The sequence below is a fragment of the Parus major genome, chromosome 27 (genome assembly GCF_001522545.3).
Source record: "Parus major isolate Abel chromosome 27, Parus_major1.1, whole genome shotgun sequence".
NCBI classification, from domain to species: domain Eukaryota; kingdom Metazoa; phylum Chordata; class Aves; order Passeriformes; family Paridae; genus Parus; species Parus major.
Genome location: NC_031796.1, coordinates 2,943,223 through 2,955,722, shown reverse-complemented (window position 1 = coordinate 2,955,722; position 12,500 = coordinate 2,943,223). Strand labels below are relative to the sequence as shown.

Below are 12,500 nucleotides of genomic sequence, written 5' to 3'. Positions count from 1 at the left end.
TTAAATTTTATTTATGTCATTTTATTTAATTTTACTTTATTTGTTTTATTTTACTTTATTTTATTTATGTCATTTTATTTTACTTTATTTATTTTATTTTATTTATCATTTTATGTCATTTTATTTTTATGTCATTTTATTTCACTTATTTCATTTATTTTTTTTATTTCAGACTTACTTCTAATATCATATTTATTATACATTCTTATTTTATTTTATTTTTCAATTTTATTCATTTTTTAAAATATTGTTCTGAGGTTTTCTATTTTGTTATTTTATTTTATTTTGATTCCTGTTTTGCCTTTATTTTATCCTGTCTTATTTATTTCATTATTTTATTCTTATTTTCAAATTTGCTTTCATTATATTTATTTAATCAATTTTTGCTTTAATTTTTATGTTCTATGTATATATTATTTAATTACATTTCATTTAACTATTTTATTTCAGTCTTATTCATCCTATTATTTTATTTTATTTTATTTAAAAATTACCAATTATTTATTTATTTAGGCTTTTTGTTTGACTTCCCTTTTATCTTACAGTAATTTATTACTCTTTTATATAATTTATTTTTATTTCATTTTATATTTTCATTATATTTAATTTATTTTTTATTTTATTTACTCTCTGGTTTCTTACCTCTTAGAATTTTATTTTCCTTAATTTTTTTACCTTATTCATTCTATTTATTAATTTCCTCATTTACTTATAAATGTCATTCCATTCCATCTCTCATTTTTTTGCAGGCAGTGGGAGAAGGGAGAGCACTCGGGGGGTGCTGGGCTCCCTCTCCCACCAAGGGAGCTCATCCCACCCCAGGCAGGGTCTGGGGGCTCCCCGGGTGGGGCCAAATCCCAATCCCTGCGATTCTCCTGCTGTGCCCCAGGCCAGGGCTCACAGGGACAGGGGACAGAGCTGGGCTGGCACCCACAGAGTCCCCAGGTGTCCCAGAGGGGCCTCAGAGCCCACGGCCCCAGCAGAGCCCCCGGGCACAGGGATCAGGAGGTGGCACTGGAATTGAGAGGTGGCACTGGGATTGGGATGTGGCACTGGGATCAGGAGGTGACAGAGGGATCAGGATGTGGCACCGGGATTGGGATGTGGCACTGGGATCAGGAGGTGACACAGGGATCGGGAGGTGACACAGGGATCAGGAGGTGACACAGGGATCAGGAGGTGGCACTGGGATCAGGAGGTGGCACCAGGATCAGGAGGTGGCACCAGGATCAGGAGGTGGCACAGGGATCAGGAGGTGACACCGGGATCAGGATGTGGCACAGGGATCAGGAGGTGGCACAGGGATCAGGAGGTGGCACAGGGATCAGGAGGTGGCACCGGGATCAGGAGGTGGCACCGGGATCAGGAGGTGGCACAGGGATCAGGAGGTGGCACCGGGATCAGGAGGTGGCACTGGGATCAGGAGGTGACACAGGGATCAGGAGGTGACACCGGATTCCCCCCATGGACATGCAGCTCCTGCCCGAGCGTGGCACATGCCGGGATCCTGCTGGGACTGTGGACCCTGAGCCCTGCCAGGACACACCTGCTCTGCTGAGGTTCGGTGAGCTTCAGTGACCAACACTGAGATTTGGTGAGATTCACCAAAATTTGGTAAAACTTGGTGAGATTTGGTGCTTTTTAGTGAGATTCACCAAGATTGGGTGAGACTCAGTGAGATTCACTGAGTTTTGGCGACATTTGCTAAAACCTGAGATCCGAGGAGAGCGGTGCTGAGGGATGGGGATGGATCCAGAGGGGATCTGGGCAGCCCCAGGAGCTCTGTGGCCTGAACCCCCTGCCCCAGGCACTGCTGGATCCATCCAGCCCAGCAGGACCTGCCAGGTGTCAGCCCCGGCACCGCAGGGACCGGGGAAACGTGCCCGGCCTGTTCTGCCAACCTCCCCCACCCTCTGCAAACCCCAAACCCCGGCAGGGGACACGCCAGGACAGCGGGCACAGATTCCCTGGAGAGATGTTGTCTCCATTCCATCATCCCTGGGGATCTGGGGGCTGGGAGAGGACTCATGGACAGCTCAGCAGCACCAAAATTGGGGTCACCCATATTTGGGGTTGTTCTCATATTCCGAGGCTCAATTCCGCAGTCAAAATCTCTTTTGTTAAATATTTCAGCTTCTCATGAAATATTTTACATTCCATTTCTGGATCCAGGTTTTCAAGGGAAGGCACAGTGATCTCTCTGGGCACGGGGACAGCCCCTGGTGCGGTCCCAGAGGGGGGAATGTTGTCCCCTGGACCATGTGTGGGACCAGGGCTTCCATCCCACGCTGGCTCAGTGTGGACAGGGGACAGGGGACAGGGGTTGTGGGGACTCCATGAGCACCTTGCTGCATGCCAGGATCATGGAATGGTTTGGAATGGGCCTTGAACAGCTGCCAGTCCCACCCCTGTCATGGGCAGGGACATCTCCCACCAGACCAGGCTGCTCCAAGCTCTGTCCTTGGACACTTCCCTGGATGGGGCAGCCACAGCCGGTTTGGGATGAGACCAGATGGAGCATCCAGGCAACACCTTCCTCCCCTCGGCTGGAAAAGGGTGCGAGGAGCAGAGCTCCGGGCCCGGCTGAGGCTCTGGAGCCCCAGCAGGAGCAGGGCCAGACCAACAGTTCCATCTCCTGGCCGCGGGGAGGGCTGCGGGGACGGGGCTGGGAAAGCCGGGAGTGCCACGGGCAGGGACGCGGCTCCAGCGCCCTTCACAGGGGGAGATGTTCCACGAGGGGTTTGGATTCTGCTGATTCCCAGCTGGAAACAGGGAGGCCAGGCTGGATTTTGGGCTGCTGGAGGTGTTTGGTGCAGGGCAGTCCTTGCACCAGTGCCAGCAGCAGGATGAGCTGGGGGATCACCCTGCCCAGCCCCAGGCACTGGGATGTCTCCGGAGATGGGAAACCACCCAGACCATGGCTGGTGAGAGGACTTCACTGCTCTTCTCCTGGGTGCTGCACTTTGGGGTGAGGGTTCTTGAGCTCCTGTGATCTCCAAGAGCCCCCTGACCCCTCAGAACCTGGCTGGGACCTTTGGGAAGTGAGGACACTGAGTGTCCTCTTCACCTGGGGAGCTTTGCTGGCCGCTCCCAGCCCAGGTGCTCCTGATGTTCCCTCAGCATGCTCAGCTTCTCCCTCCATCGAGCCACCCTCACCTCTGGCTTGCCCACCTGGACAAGGATGTGGTCCCTTGTCACCACCCTGTCCTCATTCCCCCGTGGCTCCTCTCCTTTCACCCGGGGTTTGGGACATCAGGGTGTTTACCCAACAACTCCAGTTAACCCAGGGCTGGTCACTTCCTGTGATAAAAGTCCTTAAAAAAGCCAATCTAGGAATGACACATTCAAATAATCATCATTATGTGCCCAGGCCTACATTTTTTACATTAAGGCTGATTTCAGACACTTAAGTTTGTTTTCTTAATTAATTTTAATTCCCTGGAAAACACAAGCAGGAATGGATTAATTTTTTTTCCCCCTGAATTTGCAAGTCCACAAAAAAGCACCCAATTTTTTGATGTTAGAGCTACCCAGGCAATATTCCCTCATCCAAACAAACATTCCCAGGTTTAGATTGCCCAGATCCCCTGGCACTGAAGGAAAAGTTCCAGAAACTTGAGGGTATTTGGACTGCTGACCCCACCTGATGTTCCTCAGAGCTGGACCTGGGGGCACCTGAAATACCTGAGATACCTGGCATAAGGTGAGAACCACTTCTCAACACTCCCCAGGGGACACCACTCATCCTTTCTGGCCCCATGGAGGATTCCTGAGGATTTCAGGACATTTCCTGGGGTTGTGTGGCTGAAGAGAAGGTCAACCCAAGAGTCTGTCTTGATGGAAGGAAAAGATCTTAATTCCTTTGCCTCTGAGATCCCGAGATTAGAATTCTATTTTCAGCACTGCTGAATTTCTCGGGGGCTGTAATGAGTTCCAGGTATAATTCACTCTCCTTTCCATCCTGAATTGCAGAATTTAAAGTGTTAAGCCATGGCCAGCAGCAGAAGGAGATGGAACACGTGTTTTCTGTCAGTAAATAAGCTTCTTCTGTAGGTAAATCAGATTTTTATGGTATAAATATAGGTTAAGAGAGAAAAAGTTCATGCCTGGAGTCCTAGGAGTTGGATTTTCAGGGCCATGAGGAGTTTGGAAAACACAGGAAGATAAACATTGTTCCTAACCAGAAATATTTTGGTAATGTCACATGGTAAATAGCTCATCAAGGGGATTGATTACACACAACTTGGTGTTTGCTTATCATCTGCAGTTTGAGCAGATTCAGCGCCATTCCCAAGGGATGGGTTTGGAATCTGTGTAATGAGGAAAACATGGAAGAGATGGAGGGTAGAAACCGGGATGTGATGTGTGGGAAAGGCTTTCCTCAGCCTCCCTGTGTTACTCTGGGATGGGAAACGCTGTGGGCAGAATATGGAATATTTTTGTTTGTTTATTTGTTTCTAAGGAGTTTCAGGAGCAGGGAATCCACAGCTCCTGCTGAAAATGGGAGCAATAGGAAGCAGGTGAGTTCTGTCAGGATGTCTCTCACAGGTGCTGGACCCTGCAAGGAATCTCGGAGTTATTCAGGTTGGAAAAGCCCTCTGAGATCGAGTCCAGCCATTCCCCAGTGCTGCCGAGACCACCACTGACCCCTGTCCCCAAGTGCCACATTCACACAGCTTTTAAACCCAACCACTGCCCTGGGCAGCTGGGCCAGGGCTGCACAAGCCTCTGGAGGAAGAAATTTTCCCTAATATCCGATCTAAGCCTCCCCTGGCCCAGCCTGGGGCCGTTCCCTCTCCTTCTGTCCCTGTTCCTGGGAGCAGAGCCCGACCCCCCCGGCTGTCCCCTCCTGCCAGGGACTTGTGCAGAGCCACAAGGGCCCCCTGAGCCTCCTCTGCTCCAGGAAATATTGGGAATTTCCAAAAGCTCTCTCCCATCCCCAGCAGCAGGTCCATTCACAAGTTTCCAAATAAAGTTCCTCCTTAAATTTCATCCTTCATTTCCAACAAGAGATAAGAGCACCAAGCCCCAGGCAGGGATGTGACAATCTGCCACCCCCCAGAGCTCTCCTGCTTCCCGTGCTCAGATGGAGCCATCAGCCACGGGCATTATTAACAGGAACAGGCCTTTGCCACAGAAATGCAAGTCAGGCCTGGGTGCTGATAAAGCTGGGCTGACTTGAATTGTCTGTCCCAGCACGAGGGGACAGGGAGGTGACAGGGAGGTGACACATCCCTCTGCAGGAGCCCAAGAGAAGAGCAGAGCCACAGCACCCCCAGCCAAGGGGTCCAGGGTTGTTCCACCATCTCTGGAGGCTGCAGGATGCCAATTCCTGCCGTGGATCCTCCTGCTGTGATGGCCACCAGCTTCCAGAGGGTCCAGCAAATTCTCCAGAGCAGATTTGTCATCACTGCTCCAGCAGCAGCTCCCAGGGCTGCTGTCCCTTTCAGCCGTGTCCCGTGAGTGGCTCCCAGACGTGTCCCCCATAGCGTGGGTGGGTGGATTCGGTTCTGTTTAATAAAAATAACAATTTCCTCCTCACCCCTGCTCCAGGAAGAGGAGGAGGAGGAAGGGTTGGTTGCAGCTGTGCATTATTTGGCACAGCTGGACCCCGGTGCTGGGCACAGGGCTGGGCTGCTCCAGGCAGGGCAGCTCCTCTGGCATCAGCAGGGGCTGGAGCAGAGCAGCCCCCAGCCCCGATTCAGCAGGAGGAGAGTTTCCATGGAATCACACACTGGTTAATGCTGGAAGGAGCCTCTGGAGGGCACCTGGTCCACATCTCTGCTCCAGCAGGGCCCCATGACTGTGCCTGCACAGATTTTTAATATTTGCAAGGCTGAAGAGCACACAGAGGCCCTGGGCAACCTGTGCCAGTGCTCCAACAGCAGCAAAATGTTTTCCTGAGGTTTCCTGAGGTGTTTCAGGTGGTGCCAATGGACTTGGGGCACTGCTGAGAAGAGCCTGGCTCCATTCTCCCTTCAGGTATTGGTGTGAGGTGATGAGATACCTCTGAGCCTTCTCTTCCCTGAACAATCCTCCCAGACATTCCTTGTGTGTGAGGGACTTCAGGTTTTGCCTCATCCTTGTCCCAACTGTCCCCTGTGTGACACTACCCCTTGTCACTGTTGCAGTGGGGCCCCAGATCACAGCACAATCCTGCTGGGGTGGCCTTGCTGAATTTGGGAATGATCCCTCCCTCCTCCTGCAGCCCAGGGTCCCATTCACCTCCTGCCAAGGGCACACTGATGGTTCATGGTCACCCCAGTGCCCAGCAGGACCCCCAACCCAATCTGTGCCCCCCAGCACACCCTGCTGCCTGGGCTCGTTCTTCCCCAGGGCTCCCAAACACTGAGATCTCCCAAATTCTGCCTCCTTTGGCCAAGACTGGAGGTCCCACAGCAGTGTCCAGCCCTACTGGTACCAGAGCTGGCCCAGAAATGCAGAGACCAGAGGCCTCAAGGCTGTGTGAGCTCAGGACATGATGCCAACCCCCCTGATAAGGGAGGAATACTCTGAGGAATATCCAGGTGGGCAAGAGCCTGAGCCCAGCTCCCAAAGGGTGGGCACAGCTGGAGCAGCTCCTTCCTGTCCCAGTGAGTTTGGGGCAAAAAGGACCAGCAAAAGGAGTGCAGAGATTGTCAGTGCTTTATTGGTGGTGCCTGGATTCCTTGCAGGGACACCTTGGGACCCCAGAGCTCACCCACAAGGGGGTCTGGGTCTGTGCCAGGCTGGCCAGGGCACTGTGGGAGCTGCTGGAGGGGGCACCATCCCCATCATCTCCAGGTGATCCAGGATGGGGGGGACAGGGCCACGCTGTCACTGCCCTGAGGCTGCAATGCTCCCACCATCCTCCTCCTCCTCCTGCTCCGTCAGCAGCTCCGAGGGGCTGGGACCTCGTTGGGGCAGAGCCCCAGAGGGCTGCTCCTTCTCCAGGCCTGCAGGAGATGGGCAGAGTGAGGAGCTGGATGGATCCAACCTCTCCCCTGTGCTGGAGGTGCAGAAGGGACCCGTGGGGATCAGCTCTGGCTCACACAGAGTGGGATGAGCCCAAGGCTGCATCAGAGACTGCTCACAGGGATGAGGACGGAGAGAACTTGGGCCCTGGAGCAGAAATGCCACTGTGGGGCCATGCCTGGGTGTTTAGTGGCACCCAGGGTGGAGCAAAAAGAGGAGGAGCTGCCCAGGAGCACAAGGTGGAGATGGCAAAGCAAAGAGAACGGGCTGGGAGGGGCATTGGGAACGGCACCTCAGGGGCCATCACCTTCCTCATCCTGAGCCTCTGATGCCTTCCCCTCCGGGCTCTGGGACAGCAGGGTCAGCCTCTTGAGAGCCAGCAGGGCTTTCCCTGTTTTCTGCAGGGCAGAGAATGGGCACTGAGCCCTTCAGCCATCCCCATCCCCACCCCCATCATGCCACCAGGTACCTGCCACTTCCGACGTGCCAGGAACTGCCTGATCCTCTCCTTGGACAGCGCCTTGGGGCTGCTGGGCTGGGGCTGCTGCAGCCAGGGGTGCACCAGAGCCCCCGCACTCGGGAGCCGCCGGCTGCAGCACACAGGGGGGGTGGGGAGTCACAGGGGGCTGCTCCACCCTCAGACCCTCACCTGGAGTGTCCCCTCCAGCAAACAGACAGAGCTTTCCCCTGCCCACCCCCTCAGCACTCCAAAATCCAGCCCAGCTCCAGCTGAGCTGCCCACAGCCACCCCCAGGCCCTACCGGGGGTCCTTCTGCAGCAGCTGGCTGATGAAGTCCTTGGCTTGCTGGGAGATCTCCGAGAAGATCTCCTCCTCAAAGTCCCACTGGGCAGCTGTGACATTGCTCAGTGTCTCCATGTCGGTGTCCCCCTGGAAGGGTGACTCCCCACTCAGCCTGAAGGGGTGACCCAGGGCATCAGTGACAGCTCAGCCCCCGCTCCAGCCCAGCCTGCCCTGCCCAGGAGGGCACTCACAGGATGTAGCAGATGACGCCAACGCTCCACATGTCTGTGGAGAAGCTCACGGGCTCAAAGGCGACCACTTCTGGAGCCATGAATTCAGGAGTGCCGTGCAACACCTTCACGGGGGTGTCTGGAGCTGCAGAGAGGATGCAGGAGGCCAGTTGGGATCTCCCTGGGACAGGGATTGCCCTGGGACAGGGATTGCCCTGGGACAGAGGACACGCCCCAGGTGGATGAACCCCCCTGCCCAGGTGGAGCTGTCACCCTCCAAGACCGACTGCAGGCTTTGGTGCTCTCCTAGAGCAGCTTTGTGCTCTGCCAAACACCCACAGGCACGGAGGCCTTGGGGGTCCCCCTCTCAGCAGCAGGACTGGGGGGACACAGCTTTCCCCAGAGCATCGTGTGCTTACCAGGAGAGGCCCTGGTTTGGTGTCCCAGGCAAGAGGACATCAAGCTCCTCATTGCTGTGCCAGGCCAGATCCTGTCCCTGTGACAGTGACAATCCCTGCCCTGGACCTCCAGGAGCCCTCCCTGCTCACCCAGCTTCCGTGCCAAGCCAAAGTCGATGATCTTGATCCAGTGGCTGCCGGGGCTGACGCAGACGATGTTCTCGGGTTTGAGGTCGAGGTGGACGATGGCCTGGCCGTGCATGAACTGCAGCCCTTCCAGGATCTGCCGCACGTACTGGGCACTGCTGGGCTCCGTGTGCTCGAAGTCGTCATCCACGATGCGCTCAAAGAGCTCCCCACCCTCCACGCTGGGGACAACGAGGTGCTGGGGACCCTTTGGGATCTCAGCAGCCCCAAGGGAGGGAAGCCCCACCAGAAAACCCAGACTCAGAGCTCTGGGAAGCATCTCCCCACCCTTATCTCCAGGAGCTGCAGGTTCCCCATCCACCCCACAGCAGCAGCCCATGGCACAGGGACCCCTCCCCACCTGCCACACTGGGGACAACAAGGTGCTGGGGACCCCTTCGGGATCTCTCAGCCCCAAGGGAGGGGAAGCCCCACCAGAAAACCCAGACTCAGCACTCTGGGATGCCCTGACCACTCAGAACTCCAGAGACACCAGGTTCCCCATCCACCCCACACCCCACAGCACAGGGACCTCTCCCCACCTTCAGTGCTCCCCCTGGCACAGCCCAGCACTGCCCCCCAAACCTGACTGCCCCACCACTCACTACTCCATCACCATCACCAGCTCGGTGGGGCCCTGGAAGGCGTCGAGGCACTGCACGAGGCGTGGATGATGCAGGAGGTTCATCAGCTCCACCTCGGCCCGAGCCGCCTCCTTCTCCTTCGCCGTGCGTGTCCGGAAATATTTCCCAGCCCGGATTTTGCCAGTGGCCTTTTCCTGCAGCCGGTACACGGTCCCGAATTTCCCCCTGGGACAGAGGGAGGATGAGGGATGGAGGAGCCACCACCCCCCGCCTGCATCCCATGCAAGGACAGCCACGGGCCGTCCCCAGCTGGTGGGGACACGGGACCCTCACTCACTGCCCCAGCTTCTCCAGCTGCGTGTACACATCCGAAACCTTGTCCTGGCTGTTGATGACCACGTCACGGTGTTCAAAGGCCTCCTCAGCTCCTGGGGGATGGATTAAGGTGGGCCATGCAGGGATCCCTCATGCTTTGGGGATTGTCTTCCCCTCCAGTGCTAATTTCTGTGTCCCCCGTGCTCCATCTGGGACCAACCACCCTCCCCACACAGTGTGGATGGCACCTGGGGAGAACATGGGGACAGGAGCTCCTGTCCAGCACCCTGCAAGTCAGGTTTGGGGTGAAAAGGTGCTTTTAGGATTAAAAATCCAAGAGAAATGGGGCCAGGATGGAACAGAGATTGGTGCTGACAGGGGGGATGGATGGGGGTCTCACCATCACTGGGGTCCCCTGTGTCTCCCTGGGGACACACCCAGGGCTCTGCTGTACCTCCTGCCTGGGACATGGTGGTGCCACTGGCTCCTCACAGGGTGCTGGCACAGTCAGGACAGGTGCTGGATGTGTCCCCCAGGCTGGGGATGAGGGTGCTGGGGCAGGTGATGGCCGTGTCTCCGCTCCAGCTGCTCCCTGGGGCTCTGCACCTTCTCCCTGGCACAGGAGACCACCAAGATCCTCCACCGGCACCCACACTCCCCTGCCCCCCCAAGGGGTCCCTTTTGATGGACCCAAAAGGACCAAGCCAGATTTTAAAGCAAGGCCCCTTTTTGGATGGAGACAACTCCTGAAGCACCTTGGGCTCCAGGCCGATGTTTTCCCCATGCGCTGTCTTACATCAGCCAGGAAATCCCCAGGAAAACCACACTTGTAGGGCAAAGGAGCTGCTTCCTTACACGTCCCCTCCACACTCTGTCCCCAGAAAGACAGAGGAGAACAGGGCAGACAGACAGTGACACCCAAGGGTGTCTGGCAACAGCACCCAAACCCCAAGCCGAGAGTCACAGCACTGACCTGTCACTGTCCCTCCTGTCCCGGGTCACCTGTGGGTCCCTGAGCTTCCCCAGTCACTGCAAAGCCACCACGGAGCTGGGGACAGAGTTGGAAGGGGTGATGCTGGAGGCTGAGGATAACTGGGACCACTCATACGGGGATGTCTTAGGGTACAGCTGGGAGCATTCCTCCCACTCCAGCGCTGGGAACAGCCCTGACTCTCCCCTCCCTTTCCTTCCCAGCAGAGCGCTTCCGGACCTGGGGGATAAACAACCCCCACCACCTACGGGCTGTCCCCAGATCGTGCCCCAGCGCCCCGTTTGGCACCGTGCAGGGACACGTTTGTACCACGGGGAGCTCAGGCAGGGGAACGCCAGGCCTGGGAGGCTGCAGAGCCCTGACACACCTCATTACCCAGCAGAGACCCCTGCCCTGCTCTGCCCTCACAATGCAGAATCTGGGGCCTCTCACGGGTTAAATCCGCAGGCAACCCAGCCCCGGCCAACCCCCGCCTCTGTCCCACCCATGGGTGGGTTCCTGCAGAGGGGTTGAGCACCCACACCTGCCCTCCCCGTCCCTGCTCCACCTGCAGCCAGTGTCCCTGCGGAGCCACCGCTGTCCCCAACACCAGCCCTGGGCTTGGGCTTCCTGCGAGAGCTCGGCCCTGGCTCTAGGGAAGAGCAGCTGAAGGTGAATGGGGAGTTCCAAAACTCCTCCGGGCCTCCAGAGCAGGTGGTTTGGCGGAAAAAATGTGTTTCCCAGCTTTATCCCCCAAAAGCAGGAGCGTGCAGCCGCTCTGGCGCCCGGTGCTGCCGTTTGCCCAGATTTAAAATGGGAAGAGCCCCGTGATTTCCTCCCGGAGCTGAGCCCAGAGCCGAGGATCAGGCAGTGGCATGGCACAGAGAGCCGGAGTCGCTGGGGAGCCCGGTGGCAGTGCGGCCGGGGCAGAGGGGGTGTCACCTGGGGTTACCTGCTGTCCGGAGCCAGGTCTCGGGGAGATTTGGGGCCGTGCCAGCGCCGCCAGACGAGTCCCGGTGCCGCTCCCAGGCTCGGCACAAAGTCCACGGTCTCCGGCAGGGAGTAGGGGACAAATGTCCCCAGGGCAGTGGCGGGGTCACCACGACCTCGCTGTGCCTTTATCACCGCGACCTCGGCAGCGGCGGGGCAGAGCCGGGCCCGGGGGTGCCGCGGGCAGGGGTCCCCCGGCTCGGGGGGTGAGGGATGTGTGGATGCTCCGGGCTCGGCGGTGCCGGCAGCGCTCAGCTCGACCCCGCTGGGATATCGACTGCCGGGGACAGGATAGGACACGGGGGTGGCCTGGCTGGGGACAGGCAGATGGAGCACGGCTGGATGCATCCCGCCCGCCCGGACACAGGCGATGGATGCGCTGCACCTGCGGCCGCGGCTCCGGAGCCTCTCGGTCCCGCTCCGGGGCAGGATGAGGCCGGGCGGGCGGTGCTGGGCAGCTCGGTACACACGGACAGAGGAGACAGCCCCGGAATGCGAGGGATCCCGGCAGCCACTTGATGTCAGTGTTGGCCTGACGCTGGTCCCGATGACAGCGGAAAAAGGAGCGGAAAAAGGCCAGGAAGGGACAAAGATTTAGGGTCTGGGGGATCTGTGCAGGGCTGGCAGCACCCCCGTCCCTGCGGGATGTGCCGGCATCGAGACTTGGCTGGAGGGTGAATCCCTCGGGAGCCGCATTCCCTCTGGATGGAGCATTACATCCATGGGACACCAACAGCAGGGAAAGCTGGTCCAGGGATCGACGAGCAGATCAATCCATCCTTTGGGATTGTCTCGTTACCGCCAGCGCTTCATTTACCGGCCACCGACCCGGCCCTGTCCCACACCTTTGCTTTCAGATTTGGGAAGGTGGCCCGTCGGAAATGTCCAGCAGTGCCTTACCCACCACAGACATACTCTTTCTTGTACCTTAGAAAATTGATTAATTAATCTAATTATTTAATCATTAGTGGTCGCACCCAGGCAGTTGTGTGATCCTGCTTTGGGAATCGAGTGGTCCCCATCTCACCGGGGGATCCTCTGGCACAGCCAGGATGGGATTCCCAGATGATTCCCCCAGTCCCAAACCTGCTTGTGCTGCCCATGGGGTCCCCCCCAGACCCCCTGGTTCCC

The 12,500-nt window shown here is 56.7% G+C and overlaps 1 protein-coding gene across 8 annotated transcripts; it reads right to left on the bottom strand.

Annotated features, from left to right (window-relative positions):
• Nucleotides 1-6,626: 6,626 nt before the first annotated feature.
• Nucleotides 6,627-11,424, bottom strand: LOC107215054 (myosin light chain kinase, smooth muscle-like). Of its 8 annotated transcripts, none has more exons than XM_015651005.3 (12): nt 11,332-11,424; nt 10,383-10,457; nt 10,165-10,280; nt 9,810-10,022; nt 9,432-9,522; nt 9,116-9,319; nt 8,475-8,692; nt 7,948-8,071; nt 7,716-7,868; nt 7,424-7,544; nt 7,262-7,352; nt 6,627-6,935 (listed from the first exon to the last, which is right to left on the bottom strand). In XM_015651005.3, exons 4-12 carry the CDS (start codon nt 9,877-9,879, stop codon nt 6,817-6,819), a joined length of 1,191 nt encoding a protein of 396 aa, XP_015506491.1. In that variant the 5' UTR covers nt 9,880-10,022; nt 10,165-10,280; nt 10,383-10,457; nt 11,332-11,424; the 3' UTR covers nt 6,627-6,816. The 8 variants fall into 8 exon arrangements, with proteins under 8 accessions (XP_015506491.1, XP_033375932.1, XP_015506492.1 ...); XM_033520041.1 differs by lacking the exon at nt 11,332-11,424 and adding an exon at nt 10,948-11,116; XM_015651006.3 differs by lacking the exon at nt 10,165-10,280.
• Between the last annotated feature and the right edge of the window lie 1,076 nt (nt 11,425-12,500).

Excerpts from the sequence above, each read along its gene's own strand:
- LOC107215054 (XM_015651005.3), bottom strand. The coding sequence starts at position 9,879 with ATGTCCCAGGCAGGAGGTACAGCAGAGCCCTGGGTGTGTCCCCAGGGA. Across the intron at positions 9,523-9,809 it reads CACAGGGGACCCCAGTGATG|GAGCTGAGGAGGCCTTTGAA; the intron begins GTGAGACCCCCA and ends TCCATCCCCCAG. Across the intron at positions 7,353-7,423 it reads TGGCACGTCGGAAGTGGCAG|AAAACAGGGAAAGCCCTGCT; the intron begins GTACCTGGTGGC and ends TCTGCCCTGCAG.